We start from the raw sequence: 18,837 nt of genomic DNA, 5'->3' as shown, positions 1-18,837 counted from the left end.
GTGCATGGACACAGATAAGGTGTCCTCCTGTCTCTGATCATCTGCTCTTCTCTGATCTGAGTCATCTATCTATCTGTCTGTCTATCTGTCTGTCTGTCTGTCTGTGCAATGCAACAATTGGTCTCACTGACCAATAAATTTGTGAATTGTTCACATTTTTGTTCTGCCAAAATCACAATCTTTACCCACATGTTAGTTACCTAAAACTACTTAAACCATAAAAAACTTCAAGTTAGCTAAAGCAAAAACTAATGCATGTAATAATAATGTTTTATACATATTTATGGAAAAAGTTTGACCACAAAGTTCACACACAAAATAGTGTATACTCAGTTACTCGCTTATGGATTTACAGTTTTTTATTTATTTTGTTTTTTCAGTTGCTGTTAGGTTTTGAACTTAAGTTCAACAGTTTTGAAAAGAGTATGCAAATGTAAAAAAAATATGCCTTTAGATACATGGGTGGTAGTTGTGTCTAAATGAGAGAAGAAATTCATGCAGTGTGAAAGATGTAGTTTTTGAATGCATTTTGTGCCAATGCAATTATAAATTCTTTTAACCCACGTGTCTGTGCTGTTGTGCTCACTCGTTGAAGATTTTTGAGACTGGTTTTGAGACATTAAAAACTAAATTATACCAGTAACTGATTTAAAAAATGTATGACCAATCTTAAAGGAAAAAAACAAACATATGGCTAACTTGTACAAGTCTAAGCAGTTTATGCAGCTGGCCTTTGGCTATTACACTGGCTGACATTTTGTTATACCTGAATTCATCAAGATATTGACACGTTTTAGTCAGAGCTCTGGGTGTTTGTGATGATGTTAAATGGACCCTAAACTACAACCAGCCAAACCATAAATAAAATGCACAATATGCTCACAGACAAATGCTTTCTCTCTCTCAGAGCAAGCGCTGGTGCATATGCACTTAGTTGTCATGACAACAATACTTTAATGACTATCCTGAGTAGGGAGAAATCATGTCCAACCTTATTCCTTTTCATGGAGTGACTGATTTGAATGGAGAGATGGACACTTGTGGTTTCATTTGGGGTCTTGTAGAATGCTCATAATGGGAGACTATTTATTAGTAGGAAGGTGATTCTGATGTGGAAATGTGAACATGCAACCTGCCAAAAGGTTTACAAACACATATAAGTGCATTTATAATCAAGCACTTTGTACTTTTACTAATGTAAAATTGAAAATGAGTACTTTTACTGAAATAATTTATTGGGGTATCTTTACTTTTACTCATTTAGTTGATTTATGTACTTTGCCCACCACTGGGCTAAAGTTAAAAATCTAAAGTCTAGCTAAATTATTCATTGTCCTATAAAATGAAAATGAGCCATTAGCCTATATGACATTTAATTGATTATTATAATGGCTTTGCACAGCATAAAACCATAGTATGCAAATACATGAATGTAGTACAGTACACATTATTAGCTAACCTCAAAATTCAAGTCCAATTTGTATTGAGTCATGTGACAGGAGTCTCTGCTCCATTTCTCTGTCCAAAAACAAGTCCTTGGCCTGAGAAAGGTTGGGGACCCCTGTCTTAACACAGTCTCTTTTCTGATTGTGTGTGTGTGCGTAACACTGCTTCTTTCATAGGAACTCCCATTCGGCAGATTTCACGGCTTGGCGCTCACAGGACTGATATGCCCATTTGCCTGGTATTTTCTGCAGCACTGCCGTGCTGGAGTGTGGAGCAGTGTTTTGCACCGTGACGGATCAGCCCCAACACACACACATAAACATGTGGCATTTTTGTGTGTAAATGCACCTGGAAATCTAGTGCATATGCACAGATATATTTCTAAACTGTCTGTCTGTGATAAATGGTGGGAAGTGATGGTTCTGCCATCATTTTGCATAATGTGATGATTAAAAGAAAAACTAAAACAGCAACAACAAAAACATCTCTGGATAAATGAAGTTGCTAGTGTGTCACTGATGGGAAATCCAAGACACGCTTTGCATGTGCTGATTTGTGGGAAAAATCAGTAAAATTGATTTGAACAGTACTTTTTTTTATTTATTTTTTTCCACAGCCAGGGTTGCCAGGTCCTAGACAAATTTCCAGCCAATAGAAAAAAAAAACACCTGAAAGAAATTAAAAGTAGGCCAATTTAGCCTTTAAACATACAGTATACAGTAGTGTCCTTTCACTTTCCCAATGCTTTTAACACATAGATCTGTAGCTGATATCTAATAGAGCAGACAAGTATAAAAAAATAAAAAATATATGCTTTTAAAGTCCCTCAATCAATCAACCAATAGGGAAATACATAGGAGAAAGTGCTACGCTTTTTGTCCCATGAGAGTAGTTACATTATCTCAGTAGCTAACCATGCTAACCATGCTAACCAGCCAATTCTTGCTTTCCTAATGATGCATAAATTACACATAGAGCAGAGTGCTCATTGCTGAAAGCATTATGAAATTAGCGAATTAAAAATGAAAGGGACAGGTGTGTAGGACAGTGCTACTTAATATATACTAATGGTTTTGTTTTTTATATGGAATTGGATTATATATATATATATTTTTTTTTTTACTGTTTTCTTCTTTTAAGTTTTAGTAATTTTGTTGTGCATTTTTGTAATTGTTATTAGTTTTTGTTCTAAATATGTTTATACAGTTTTAATCATTGTATTTATTGGGTGGGTGTGACAATTCTACTAATTCAAATTAGTGAAGCTTCATGTGGAGTTTTGTGGACACAGGATTAACTGCATTATGGCTTTCTCTTCTATACAATTGTATCAGTTGTATAGTTTGTTTTCCTCTAGTGAAAAATAAAGCAGTGGCAATGAGCAGAGCTGATGTTCTTTACATCCCAGCCACATTACAACCCCAGCTGGATCCTTATGGGAAGAGAAAGCTGTTTATCTCTTCTAATGCTAACACTGCAGTGCTGCGTTCATTTCTGTGCAAGCAACACATTCTGTTTGTTGTGTAGTGTTAATGGTTTTAAAAAGGAGCGGTGCTGCGCTTTTCTGTGTAGCGACTGGCTGAAGCGATCAGGTCTGTGTTTCTGAGTCAGTGCACAGTGCCCCGGTCTCATGGGTAATCGCAGTGCCGGTGGTTTGCCGAGCTGAAGACTTTGACATTAGAGCTAATGTAACAGTGAGCGATTGCTTTGGCACCTCGAAACGGTGTGGAGCTTTTTGTAAGACCAGCGAGAAATATGATTTGGAAAGCCATTTTAAACTTCATTTTCCCCACAGACGTGCGTGTCAGTAAACACCCTACCTCCACTTCGTCTTCATAACACTGAGTGAATAAAGGGATATTCACACTATGGCTGGGTGACATACCTCAATATTTTTCAGATTTTATTTTGAGCTTGATTATTTTTCAGAAATGCCTTTTTTTCTACTTCAGTTGTAACAACTATCATTTCAACCAAATGGGCTGATCACCAACAAAATAATTAAGCAAGCACGTTGTTGTTCTGGATATCAGCACAGCTGTGATTCATTCAAAGGCCCAGTGCTACAGGTAATCACAGCCAGGGTTGCCAAGTCCTAGAAATATTTCCTGCCCAAAGACGATCCAAAACCCGCACAAAAAACAAAACAAAATCTAGCCCAAGCTCATATAATCTCTAGTTTTTGTAACGACATCAAACCTCTCCTTCACTCGCTCTTTCGGTGGTCCTTAGGTTGCTATTTATTTATTAGGTCGGTATTTATTCCAAGTATATCAATACACATTGGAAAATGGATCTATTTTCATTTTTATTTGTCTATAGATAAATCACAGCTGTGGAATAGTCTAATGGCTCTATAATTTTTCCTGTAACTGCATTTACAAAATAACCCAATTGTGCAGGAAAACCATGACCCTGGCAAAAAAGATGACAGCAATGCCGATAGTCACACATGATTGCAGACACAACAAGGTTGTGAATGTGTTTTGACTTTTATACAGTTTATTAAACCAGAAGTCACAGTTTTTATTAATTGGTTTGGCTCAATTCTCGAATGGGATTTTCTTTTTTTCTTTCTTTGTCAAAACAGTAATTGTCCAGAGAACACTTATTGTTGTGTTGGATGTTTCATTAGGGGCTTTTATACATATAACCTTCTCCAGAAAATTGGAGAACAGGATCTTTTGAGACATACTAAAATATCAGTTGTAGTAAAAAAATAAAAAGTGGACTAGTGTTAAAATAATGTGCAACAGTAACCTGCAGAAAGCATCCCCACCAATAAATGCATTGAATGACAGTCTGTTTGAAACAACCAAACACAGAGAAGTGGAGTGAAACAAACAGTTATGAAAAGTTCCAGTGCTGCTGGACTGTTATATCAGCTTTCATGGAATGCTCCTCAATCAATCAAATTCGAGGACTAGAACTAACTGTTCATAACTAAATATTTGATAGCCTATGAGCTTTCACATTTGAGTTAGTCTCATTCTAAAACCCTAGGTGAATGTATTATTTGGTTATTTTATCTCATGTTTCATTCTATTCATACTTACAAGTCTTCATATTTTTAATACTTCAACCATACATTTATAAACCACAAGTTAATACTCTTACTTTTACAAGGTCAGTAACATTGATTGGATGAATACAGCATTCTTGCACTGCATCATTTCAGTTTTTGCACTACAATTTGGTATTAGCACAGCAGAAGCTTTTCATAACCCAGGGTTTAAACTGATGCTACAGTAACTCTCAAAATTACAAGTGTGAAACATTGCTTAATCTAAGGTGTGAAGGCCTTTTACAGCAGACACACAATTTCTGATCCACTGAATCCTATTGAGATAAACTTCAAGAGTTCTTTCTGTCTATATATTTAATTAAATCAATAAGCTGGATACCCACATGCAGTATGACCCGTTTGACAGAAACTCTATAGCCTGGATCAAGGTTTTGAGGCTTCGGAATAAATTTAGCTCTATTTCTAACTTTTGCTTTGTTCTTTGACTTTATGAGGTGCTGAGGATGACAGTTTACTGTGAGGAAGAGGAAACCTCAGAGTTTGAAATCAACAGCAGATTTGCCTTTATCTTGAAAGCTCTGGGGTGTTGGGTGGATTTAGGGGTAGGATTTCGAAAGGCTAGATCTTTAAAAATCGCAATTAAAATCTTACATTTAAGAGCCAACAAAGGAATGACAGTACTATCTAAACTCAAAGCCTGGATTACCACTCAATCTGCTGCTCTTCCGCAGCTGCAAAGAAGAAAAAAGGCCAAAAGTTTCTCTGTTTAAACTTGCTGGATTTCACCCTTAGCACAGCCTTTCAACATTGGAAGTTGTCTTAAAAGAGATAACAATTATAGCTAGAAGCTGTTTTCCCGAGGGTGTAATGTAATTGCCTGTTTGGCCACGGCCTTACTGTTGTTTCACGGCCTTTTGCTTGATGAAAGTCCCGGTGAACATATGGACTGATGAGAGCAGGCTTTCAATCTCCTGAAATATGAGTTCATGCTAGACTGTGTAGCTGGGGGAATTAATCAAGGCTCACTCAAAAAGCTTTCACACGTTTATTGAACTTAATTTCACCCAACCCTACCTGCAGTGGTGCATCCAAGGGGGGCCACGACCACCCTTAAAATGACACTGGCTAACCCATTGGCCCCCCAAACAGAAAGAGTGGAGTTTTTTTTAGAATAATATATATTTTTGTAAATTAACACGGACATTGACATTCAGGGCTGTAGAGGTCATCTCTAGGTGCTGATCCACCATCTGATCTGGATACGGTCTGGATCCAGGTGACTGCAGTGAGGATCTGGTGGCTACATTCACCTCGGAATAAGAATGAAAGAAACTAATATTAGCATAGATGCCACTGAGAACAGTAAAGCACATTATAATTGTAGTAAAAACTCTAAACATTTACACGTATTACCTGGAATAAAAACAAACCCATAGTCTTGAAAGTATGTAGTTGCAGTGGAGCGGTCTGGTCACATGGGAGTGTTTGGTGCCTTGGAAGAACTGACTGAAATATTGCAATGATGACAAAGCACCAATGAAATCTTTGGCCACACCCTGATGGAGAAAGAAAAGTACATTTTAAGTTAAAAAAATTAAATGATGCCTTTTAAATCATTTACAATGTATCAATATCAGTTAATGAAATTTGTGATGAAACAAGTTGCAACCTTTTTTTTGGCACAAATCCATTCCACAATCCATTGCACAATAGGGAGCATTGATGCTGACTGGATTTGTATAAGAACATGTACATTTCATATTATTATATTATTATATTACAAATCGATTGATCAGTTGTCCCAGTGTTTACTGAGCCACGGTTTTCCCCAGTGCATGTGCACTATCTAGTGATTCACTACCTAGGGAACTGACTGAGATGCTTTGAACGGCCTTGTGAAATGATTCAGTTGATCATTTTCGTTCGAAACGACAAACTTCTCTTCCGAAGCGCCTTCGCGAGACCAGAAATGCTGTGTAACGTTAATCCGCCTTGTTTGAAAAGAGCGACATTTCACCGTGTTTAATGTCAGCGGGACCGTTGCAGAAGTTTAACGTTACACACGCTAAAACCATGGTACACGCCCATGTTAACTTCAAAGGAATGCATTACTGTGGTTTACAATAAGCTACGTTACACGTTTCATAGATTTTGTTAACGTTAGGGGTATTAAGCATAGCGTTAATGGTTTATAAAAGAGAGAAGGACCACGCGATTTCTTCATATCTTTTCACGTCACGGAAACACAATCATACAAGCCAAAATTAGCAAAAATATAGTAAAACAGCTTTTGATATTAAGTGATTTATGATTTATATATACGTTTAAATATAACATTTACACCTTTTAAATATACGTTTTGATAAATTCAGTCCAACGTTAAGTAAGTTACAAATATTCATTCAGTGCCACTCAATTTACCTGACGTATGAACACTGTCTTAGATCCACTTTTCTATGGATATACAACTCATAAAACACTTTCTAAATGTCCACTCAAAAAACTGAATATGTTGCATGATTTTCTTGTTAATTTTATAAAAAAAATAACATTTATTTAGTGCAACTTACCTGACGTGTGAACTTGACAAGATGGCGGCACTATTTCTCCCGCGAAGTCACTCAGGCTCATGCATGTGCAGAATGATCCCAGTGTTGGCTGTATTTGTTTTTATTAGTTTAGTCAACATTTAACATTCTGATTGTTGACTGGATTTGAAAATAACCATTCATTTAATGTTTCTAAAATATATTTGTGCAGACTTTATATTATATGTCTTCTCAACTAAGCCCAAGCAATAAAATTAGTTCAACTTAAATATTTTTGCCCTTCCAACATTTTGTTAATTGGATTTTTTACAGTGTAGGTTTTCGCCGCTAGAGGGCACATATTCAAAAGAAACAAAGGCGTAGTTTGAGGATGCCGTGACTGGGCGTGGAATCATGGGAGTTGCATGGGAGTCCCATAGCCGATGCAATCCGACAGGACTCGGGCAGAAATCATGTTCATGGATGAGCTAATGTCTTAAGACTTATTAACATCGTACGTAGTATGAAGCAGGGTGAGGCTGAAAGCCGTCGAAGTGAAACGAGGCCACTGAACGGCTCGAAAGCAGCGGAGCTTTTATTATGCCACAGTCGACCGCTTCCGCTCCTTCCTGTCTTGTGTATGTGGGGTAAAGCAATGCTGTTTTATCATACTAGATACATTTGAAAGTTCTGTTTTAATGCTACTCCGAGCGGTCGCACCCTGTCTATGACGTTGCTAAAAATAACATTATTTAGTGTATTTGGTGTAATTTAAGTGCTCAGACAAATCAGGCACACAATAAGGCAGTAAGCTTGAAAAGTTGATGCTGTTGTTAAAGTTCACCTAAAAAATTAAAATGTCATCAATTACTCATCCTTATGACATTCCTCCTCCCAACCTGTATGCTGATTTTTATTTTTATTTTTTTCTGTAAAACAAAAATAAATTATTTTGAAGAACTTTCAAGTGGCTTTTTTCTCCATAAAACTTAGTTCATGGTGACCATATCTGTCAAGCTTCAAAAATTATGATAATAATAATAATAATATGCTATACAGTATGTACGCTATCTGCATACAGACAAATTAAATTTAACATCTTCAGCAGAAAAGATATTCATTGAAAAACAAATGCAAATGTGTTCCTCGTATAAAGATATTGTATGACTTCAGAACACTTATATACTGTATAGTGCAAGTTGTATGCATTTTATTATTGTCAGATTATGAGTACGGGACAAAATTAATCATCCATGGCGGTTTGGATGTAAAATCTCAAACTGAATGGTTAAAAATGACCTTTAATGGCCTGTCCACTGTACACCATGCATGAAAGGGTTAATTAATACTGTGCAAGCCATTGAAGGTGGCACTGGAGTTTAGTAATTAGGCTAGGGAATACTTTCATCCTGTCTGCCTTTGTCAGCCAGTTCATCTGTAATACTCTGCAAAATGTGTATTTAAAGACCTGCCAACAAGGTCATCTATCATTTTCTGAATAGTTATTTGTCAGTATTATCAATACGGCTATGTATACACTGCCCAGGCCCTACCGCAGCATAATAACATTTATTATGTGGCTAGCAGAGTGGCTGTATCCTTCAGCAAGTGCATGCTGCTGGCAACTGTGACCAAAACGAATGCCATTAGCTTGGAGGTGATTGATTTGCCGAGAAGAGATCTTTCATTTCACCCATCATGGGGCTGATGAAAAATAAGAGTTGATTTGAAGGACAAGTAGTAGAGCAGAACTTGGATGGCAAAACTGTTGAATTTTGCCACAGTGAATGTGAGGTCATGGGGGGGGGGGGGGGGTGATCGCTGCAAGCCACTCATCTCAAATGACAGAATTATGTGTCCTTTTTGATTTGAATAACATGTTAAGAGGGACAGTTTGTTGACATTGAACTTCCTGCTACTGAACTCACAAGACGTGTCGAGTACCAGCCCATTTTTAATGCTGATGGACGGACCGTCGAGCTTGTGTTGCTCAGCATGTGGTTGGACACATACGGGCTTCTCTCTTGTCTTTCGCTGGTGGGGGATAATGATAAAGCGCCTTATGCGTATTCATTAAGAGACTACCGTTTCGCTGCACATTCCTGAGCCCACAGTTCCACGCTTAAAGAACATGAGCAAATCTACACTGTGAGTTTTGGTTTTGGAATCACATGACCTCTGATGATCAGATGCCTTTGGGGATTCCAGAATAATTTGCCTGCATGGTGAAAAGAACACACTTTGCCTTTTGCCCTTAATTAACAGAGAAGGCAAAGCATGTTCAAAAAGCAGAACAGCAGAGACCTTGAGGAGAATTAATTAACATTTAGAATGGCGTACCAACTGGATTGTTCCGAATTGAACAATATTGGTTAGACCTGAAATGTTTGCCTGGTCAGTTTTTATCCATGACAATGGATCATATTAATTTTATTAAGAACTGAAAATTTAACAAGGTATTTGATGATGTGTCTCCTGTATGACTAAGTCAGAATCACCAGACAAGCAAGAACTTATTTAGACACATTATTGCATTCTTGATTTTGGTAAATGGTCTTATTTCTGCATTCAGGTTTCCCACAATTTATGACCAACTTGCATAACTTTTCAATGACCTTAACAGTCATTTGAGATAATATTAAAATATAATTTGAAATCAGTCAGGTTGAATCATTCAGACTGATTTGTGAACTGAATTTGACTAATTCATAATAAAAGTCTAAATATCACATATAACGATGTAGAACAGTTTAGCATAAACTGGTTTGCTTATTATAAAAGGGATTCAACATTTTGCTGCCCAGTATGGTTGGCCAGGCCAATAGACCAGTGAAGACTGACAAACCATTGGCATGCTATTAACTTTCAATCATAACTACAACAAACAAAATGAAACAGTTTGAACGGATTCTACAATAATCCATTGCGGATCAGTAATGGCCATTGAAACCGTGGAAGACTAAGCTGATCCGAAATGAAAATACATTGCTTCATATTTGTATATAGAGCAGCTAGAAAACACATTTTAAAAATATCTTATACCCCTGTCCGTAGCCGTGCAACCTTATATACATTAATACACATTCTGTAATATAATGACATACCGTCATATACGAACAGAAAAAAAGAACTCGCGTATGCTCACGCTTACCACATTTTTTCATTTGCTAAAGCTTTAGGCAGAAGGTGAAAAGGCAGCAGTCACGCGCGTGTGTGCGCGCTTAGAGCATGGAGGCGGGGGGTGAAAAAGGCGGCAAGCGTGTGAAGGGGGATGAGAAAAGCGTGTGTGCTGCACTCGTAGTCTATCTGTGTCGGTTTCCAGGCAGTGATCGGTGTTCTCTGTGTCCGTTTCCTTCACTTCTCTCTCTCTTTCTCTGTGTAATTTAGCAACAGTGGCGCACCAATCCTCTGAAGAACGAGTCTCAAATCTCACGTCTCTCTGGGATTTTGCTGCATTTTTCCCTTCAGCATCTTCTCTCCTCTGTGTAACCGTCAGCGGTCTCGTCACAAACTGAATGTCTCTTGCTGTCTGTGGTAATTTGTTATCATGACCACAGCAAAGGAGTCAAATATATCGACCAAAGCAGCTCAACAGCAAGATCAGGTACTGAAGTGATTTTTTTTACATTTTACTGGACAGAGATATATAGTATATACTTTATTAATTTCAAGAGGTAAATTGCTTTAGCTGAACGTGAGGTGATTTTGTATATATGACAGAAAAAGTTTTATCTGCGGAATTGTCTTAAATGTTATGTGTAGCATACGCACCAGAAATTATTGACAGAAGATTTCTTGACCACTAATTCTTCAAGCAGAAGGTATAGCGATTACTAGTTTAAAGTAGCCTAGCTTAAAGTGATCAGATTCTGTCAGCTGGAAGTTCACATTCTTACGTGCATATAATACGTTTATTCTGATTTTCACAATACTTTTAACTGGAAAGATTCTTAAAGTAAATTTAATTTCCTAACATTACCAAGATAGCTGATACAATATTAATTAAACTACTATTAATGATTACATATTGTCAGAATTATTTTTAAATTATTATATTTTTGTGTGTCCCTCACATATTGTCTGTTTCCTAGCCAAAAAACAAACAAACACACACACACATATATATATATTATTGACAAAAAATATACCTAATGATGATGACCAGAGATCATATTTGCCACAGTATGGTTTTTAAATTATATAATATTTCTTCTTTCCCAGTGTAAATGTGGTGGCTTCCGCCATTGCTGTGAAGAATCACTCTCAAAATCTTGAGGTTTTGATGCCAGAATTAGAGTTTATCATCAGAGACAATGACCTTATCATGTCAAAACATGATGTGTAGTTTTACCTTAAACCATACGTTTGCACATTCCATTCTTCTGCAGGCCTCTACATGATTATAATAGTAGAATAACTTGATACATAAATGGCTATATTCACATTGATTATTCTTGATTCATACATATTTTGATCTTCCACATGAACTGCTTAAATCACATTGCTTCCCTCTTTTTTCAAAATAGTAGCTTGACTACCCCAACAGTGAATGTCGGTGCTTGATTTCAAGAGAGAAAGAGTGGAAGCAGGTACCGAAACAGCCACAGGCAATCCTGACAGGAACAAAGTGCAGTGCAGGAAAAGCAGTATGAAAGGTGGGAGCAGGTGGACACGTCAAGGGCAGGCAAACTTTGACAAACAGGAACAGTAGATCTTCTGTTCTTCTACTGTTTCCCAAAGGCAATAATCACCCCAAGAGCAAAGTTGATATTTACATCAAAAGTCATGCAGAATCTGAATACAGTTTAAAAATACCCATAATAATTAGGCCTGTCAATTTAACAGGTTAATGTAGAGGCAGTTCTAAAATAATGTGCAACAACATGATGCAATCATGTCCCGTAACCTGATTCTATAATGGGTTTTCCTGCCATTGGAGCAGTTCAAGCTTGAAGAGCACCCTTCATGTTTTTGTGAGTCTATAGTTAGATATTCTTGTACTCAAAAACAGCTTGCTGAATTGCAGCTTAAACTACGTTTTAGTTGATAGTGTCTTATCTCATGTCGCTAGATGCTGATAATGATAAAACACAATAGAACAGCCAAAGGTGTGAATCTTAATGTGTATGATGACCAACAAATAGAAAATAGCACAAGCTGAATACAATAACATGTCCTGTTCTTGTATTACTTGGACAAATTGACTTACTCGATTGTAAAATAGATTACTGTGCGGCCTGTGATGAATTTTTGTTCAATGGGACAGGAGTAAAACAAACAATATATTGACTTCTACATCTTTTTTTCTATCCGTGTTTTATTTGTCTGCCAGAACAATGTAATCTCTTTCAGTTCTTCATCTTTATTTTCGGGGCTTTTCGGCAAATATTGATATGCGACTAACTGTCATTTAATTGCTTAATTAAGAATACAGCATCAATTGACTGCCATAATAATGAAGTGCAGAAACAGACTGTTCTTATGCCGCCATATATTTTTTATTTCTAGTTGCGGTTCGGTTTAATGGAGAAGTAATAGCATTTCGAGGATAGAAGGAGAAAGCTGCTAATGTAGCTGTGCAAAAGGGAGTTATGCAGCTGCAAAATCTTTAACCATTTATCAATGATGCCTTTGAGTATGCTCACATACAGACCTGAACATGCTGACACAGTCATAATTTCTCTTGAACTGTTTCGTATGTACGATATAAGAAGATTCCAGTGTCTAGTAATTTGTCTGTCCCCAGTGAATGCTGAAATGTGTTGTCACAAAACCAAGCCAGTCAGGGATGTGTTTCCCATACAGTAACGTAGCTTGCTTCTTTACTATAGTACGATGCTTCATTGGGGAAAATAAGCTAGTCACGACCTTTTCCCTAAACCGTAGTGACTTTTTTGCACATCAGTCATTCGAACAATGTTGATGCAATAATGTTGGACTGTCATTAAGGACATCACGCATGGTAGAGTAATTACTTCGGCTCATTAATTGGTTTGAGAACGTATGAATGTCAGATTATTGCTGTAATTAAATACTGTTTATGAGGACTACTATTTCTGTTCTCCACTGTTTCACTTTTTCAAAAGTTGTTTTATTAAAAATGCAGGTTCCCTCTTACATTGTACTTTGTGGTTCCTCTGGGGTACTAGAGCACATTCATATCTGCGCACCCTTCAAAAAAGCCACTTTCATTCTCTTGATGTTTTACCAGACATAGAATGCTATTCGTTTAGGCAATAAAAGATAAGGCTTGTACTGAATGTTACTGTACCTTGCTTATGATCTATGCAAGTTCACATCAAGAAACTGCTTGTAATCATAGGTCGAGAGCTGTGGTTCCGACTGCACAATTTTGCGATGCAGTTTGCGAATATTCATTGGAAATATGATCTTGAGAAACACAGAATCGTTGAATGCTAAAACTTACTTGAATGATAAAACACGGCTCTCATGCCATGCACGGAACTGCAAATGATGAGCATAAAACTAAGAAAATAAATGTTCACGATTTGCATGATGCTTCATGCTTTTTATAAACGATTTGTCATAAAGTGTCTTTTTTTAAACTTACATGATCAGTCTCTTTTTGTCCATGTTTGATGTTTCTGTAGATGAGAAGCACTACTTAGGTCCAATAAATTGGACAAGGCTACCTGAGGCAAAGCAGCAACATAGAAACCAAGTACCTGCAAAATGTGTTGCTTGTCATGTTGTGCCTGGTTAGGACAAAACCGTGGACAGACATGGAAGAGATACCCTTTAATGCTTTTAGCAACCTCAGAAAATGTGCACAACTTGCCAGGCCATGTCTCGGACTACATTGTTATTGTGAGGATTTAAATAATAGTAAACAACAGACCCAGAGGGTATAAGTGTTTTGTATACATTCAAACACACATAATTATAACACATAAATTAATTCGCTCACATGCTTGTCTGTGGCCAAAAGATGGATCCAATTATCCAGTAATGTGTGGTAGATCACACTGATGTATAGGCCGAGACGAGGTATGCTCTCCTGGCACTGCTACAGGAGCAAGGCTGTTTCAGCCTATAATCACACACACAAACACATAAACACACACTCATGGGTTCATTCATTCGATAGCTCATACTTGCACACACACAAACAGCCCCTGACCCGCTCAAGCCTTGTGTGTGAGTGACCATTTATTTCCTTAAATTAATAAACCCGCAAAATCACCATCACTCACAAGACAAATGCCAGCTGCCAGTGGGCGGTGGTGCAAATGGTAGGACGAAATAAGATTATAATAGTGCATCACTTTGAGGTGACAGGTGGATTTTTCTAAATCTCAGCAAAATGTCTTTTATGAGGTTTTATGAGCATACAGCCGAGTGGTGCTGGTGTTCAGAAGTGATGGGTTTAAGTCCGTTTCATATCAACTGCAAAACAAATGTAGGTATACAAACCATTTTTGCTGTGCTTTGTGCAGTGTGCAGAATTTCGTATAGTCTTGAACAATTTTATTTATAAGGCAGCTCAGTCTCTCAAGAAAAACAAAAATTCTGTCATCATTTACTCACCCTTGAACCTGTCTGTCTGAGTTGCTTTCTTCTGTTGAGCACAAAAGAAGATATTTTAAAGAATGTGGGTAAACAGTTGTTGGTCCCTAAAGACTTCCATAGTCTGATGGGAAACATTTGTGAAAGTCAGTGGGGAGCAGAAACTGCTGTTTGGTTGCTGTTACAGGTTTAAAGCAACTTGAGGGTGAGTACATGATGACAGAATTTTTGTTTTTGGGTGAACTGTCCCTTTAAGCAATATGTTATATATGGATATGTTTTAACTTCGACTGGATTTGATGTTTGTACTCTGATGTTATGCGTTTCCATATAATTTATTTAATTACTGTATAAATATGAATTTATAAAAAAAAGCTAAAGTATGCACAGATTTTACAGTGGATTTGCAGCATTGACCAACACAAAGCTGCTTGGTTTGAAAGTGACTTTCATGTGCTCTTCTTCATAGATGACTGCCCTGTTTATAATGAACCTGTTTGCCCACAAACTTTTGTTAATGTGACTACTCCTTAAAGGCATAGTTCATCCAAAAAAATTAAAATTCTGTCATTTATCAGACTCAGAATCAGAATCAGAATGAGCTTTATTGCCAGGTATGTTTGCACATACGAGGAATTTGTTTTAGTGACAGTAGCTCCACAGTGCGACAGAATGACAGCAACAGGACAGGACACAGATAATAAAAAATAAAAATAAAAAATAAAATAAATAATGTACAAATATACAAAAATGGACAATGTGCCAAATAGCACAAACACAATATACAAAATAGACAATTCGGTATGTACAGGTATGTTAGGTGCAAATTTGAAATGTAATAAGTATGTGTGTGTAAAATAAAAATAAAAAGTATGATAGTGTTGTGTGTTTCAAGTTTATTGTTAAGAGTTTAAGTGTTCATGAGATGGATTGCCCGAGGGAAGAAACTGTTTCTGTGTCTGGTCGTTCTGGTTCTCAGAGCTCTGTAGCGTCGACCAGACGGTAACAGTTCAAAGAGGGAGTGTGCTGGATGTGAGGGGTCCAGAGTGATTTTACCAGCCCTTTTGCGCACTCTGGATAAGTACAGTTCTTGGAGACTGAAGAGGGTTGTACCAATGATTCGCTCAGCAGTCCGGGCTATCCTCCGTAGTCTTCTGAGGTCAGATTTGGTAGCTGAGCTGAACCAGACAGTTATAGAAGTGCAGAGGACGGATTCAACGATGGCGGAGTAGAACTGTTTCAGCAAGTCCAGGTTGAACTTCCTCAGCTGGTGAAGGAAGTACAACCCCTGCTGGGCCTTTTTCACAATAGAGTCAATGTGAACGTCCCACTTCAGGTCCTGAGAGATGGTGCTGCCCAGGAACCTGAATGACTCCACTGCAGTCACAGTGCTGTTCATGATGGTGAGTGGAGGGAGAGCAGGGGGGTTTCTACTGAAGTCCACAATCAGCTCCAGGTTGTTAAGACTGCACCACAGCCAGCTCCTTAACCTCCTGTCTATAAATGTCCTATTCTTTAAATCCTCTCTCTGTATATTGTGTTTGTGCTATTTGGCACATTGTCCATTTTTGTATATTTGTCCATTATTTTTTTTATTATTTTTTTTTAATAATGTTCTCCTTGCACATGTACAGTATTTGTGAAGCATTCATATAGTTTGTATTTTTTATCTTTTATTTTTTAGTTTGTATAGGGTATATATATATATATATATATATATATATATATATATATATATATATATATATAGTATACTTATAGTTCAAATCTGTCAGTAGGTTAGTTGTGTATAGGTTTATAGTGTTTTTTACTTCATTGTTGTATGTCTGTATTTATGTAGCACCGTGGTCCTGCGAGGCATGACATTTCGTTCCACTGTATGACCCCACATGTAGCGGAATGACAATAAAGCTCAGCTTGAACTTGAACTATAAACAGACTTGTCACCGTCCTGCTAATTTCAGGAGCTTGACAGAGGGGTCTTTAGATGTGCAGTCGTTCATGTACAGGGAGAAGAGCAGTGGGGAGAGAACACAGCCCTGAGGGTGCTGGATGTGTATTTTCCCAGCCTCACTAGCTGCTGCCTGTCTGTCAGGAAGCTGTTGATCCACTGACAAACAGAGGTGGGGACGGAGAGCTGAGTTAGTTTGGGCAGGAGGAGGTCTGGAATGATAGTGTTAAAGGCCGAGCTGAAGTCCACAAATAAGATCCTCACATAAGTCCCTGGTCTGTCCATGTGTTTCAGTATGTAATGCAGTCCCATGTTGACTGCATCATCCACAGACCTGTTTGCTCTGTAGGCAAACTGCAGGGGGTCCAGTAAGGGTCCAGTGATGTCCTTCAGATAAGCCAAAATGAGTTTTTCAAATGACTTCATGACCACAGATGTTAGAGCCAAAGGTCTGTAGTCGTTAAGTCCTGTAATCTTGTGTTTCTTTGGGATGGGAATTATGGTGGTGCGTTTGAAGCATGAGGGGACTTCACACAACTCCAGTGATCTGTTGAATATCTGTGTGAAGATGGGGGCCAGCTGGTCAGCACAGGATTTCAGACAGGCTGGTGTCACACCGTCTGGGCCTGGTGCCTTCCTTCTCGTTCTTTTTGAAGACCTGGCGCACGTCATCTAGCTCTTATCTGCAGTTCAGGTGTGGGGGAGAAGGGGGTTGCAGGAGGTGTGAATTATGTTTTTTTCAAACCTACAATAGAACTCATTAAGATCGTCTGCCAGTTGTTGATTCTCCACAGTGCTGGGGGATGGTGTCTTGTAATTGGTGATGTCTTTCAGACCTTTCCACACTGAAGCCGTGTCACTGGAAGAGAATTACTCACCCTTATATTGTTCCAAACCTGTATGTCCTTCATTCATCTTCGGAACACAAATTGATATTTTTGATGAAATCTGAGAGCTTTAGGCAGCAACACAACTACCATTTTCAAAGCCGAGAAAGATAGTAAGGACATAGTCAAAATAGTCCATGTGACATCAGTGGTTCAACCTTTATTTTATGAAGCTACAAAAATAATTTTTGTGCACAAAGAAAACAAAACTAATAGTTTTATTCAACATTTTCTTCTCTTCTATGTCAGTTTTCGACACGCGTTCGTGACAATACTGTAACGAATCCAGCCTCTGTGGTTCCCCCTCAGGGATCCAGACTAACTATTTTTACTTGGAGCACTGTAGACCCTGACTGAGAATTTTTAGGAGCACAAGCCAAAAATTTAGGGGCACATATTAAATCAGCCTGCAATGCAATCATTCACATATAATCCCCATTTTAACTGTATTACTGACAAATGCTTTGATAATAAATAGACTTAACTCATAGAAATTACAATGTGCAATATTCTTTTCATTTAATTCTTTTAAGTATTTCTTCTTCATTTATTGATGGGGGCAGTCGTGGCCTAATGGATAGAGAGTTGGACTTGTAACCCAAAAGTCGTGGGTTCGAGTCTCAGGTCCGGCAGGGATTGTAGGTGGGGGGAGTGAATAACCAACACTCTCTCCACCCTCAATACCATGACTGAGGTGAGACTCTTGAGCAAGGCACCGAACCCTCAACTGCTCCCCATTGCCTGCCCACTGCTCCGGGTGTATGTTCACTACTGTGTGTACACTTGGATGGGTTAAATGCAGAGCACAAATTCCGAGTATGGGTAACCATACTTGACCACACACCACTTCCCTTTCCCTTTCCTTCCCTTTAGAGGGATATGACAAATATGACTCTAGACCACAAAACCAGTCTTAAGTCGCTGGCATATATTTGAAGCAATAGCCAAAAATAGATTGTATGGGTCAAAATTAGAGATTTTTTCTTTTATGCAAAACATGATTAGGACATTAAGTAAAGATCATGTTCCATGAAGATATTTTGTAAAGTTCCTACTGTAAATATATCAAAACTTTATTTTTGATTAGAATTATGCATTGCTAAGAACTTCATTTAGACAACTTTAAATGCGATTTTCTCAATATTTAGATTTTTTTTGCACACTCACATTCCAGGTTTTCACATAGTTGTATCTCAGCCAAATATTGTCCTATCCTAACAAAACATACAACAATGAAAAGCTTATTTATTTCAGATAATGTATAAATCTCAATTTCATAAAATTGACCCTTATGACTGGTTTTGTGGTCCAGGGTCTCACACACACACACACACACACATATATATATATATATATAGTAACAGTTTTATGTAGAAAAGGTATATATTGAACTCTTGTTAAATATACCATTATTCTTCGATAGTCTTATATGGAACTGACCAACAACTTCAGTGATTATGTGTGATGTAGTCG

The 18,837-nt window shown here is 37.7% G+C and overlaps 1 protein-coding gene across 1 annotated transcript in view; it reads left to right on the top strand.

Moving 5' to 3' along the window:
• Nucleotides 1–10,546: 10,546 nt before the first annotated feature.
• Nucleotides 10,547–18,837, top strand: part of LOC306863237 (A-type potassium channel modulatory protein DPP6-like) — a gene marked incomplete at both ends in the record, with an annotated part of 182,326 nt that continues 174,035 nt past the window's right edge. The window contains one exon of the mRNA XM_079406481.1: nt 10,547–10,603. Coding sequence (XP_079262607.1) covers nt 10,547–10,603 — 57 coding nt within the window. The remainder of the gene's footprint in view (nt 10,604–18,837) is intronic.

Source organism: Barbus barbus (assembly GCF_936440315.1).
Source record: "Barbus barbus genome assembly, chromosome: 44".
Taxonomy (NCBI): domain Eukaryota; kingdom Metazoa; phylum Chordata; class Actinopteri; order Cypriniformes; family Cyprinidae; genus Barbus; species Barbus barbus.
Note: the sequence above shows the minus strand (reverse complement) of the source record. Positions and strands in the feature narration are given on the sequence as shown.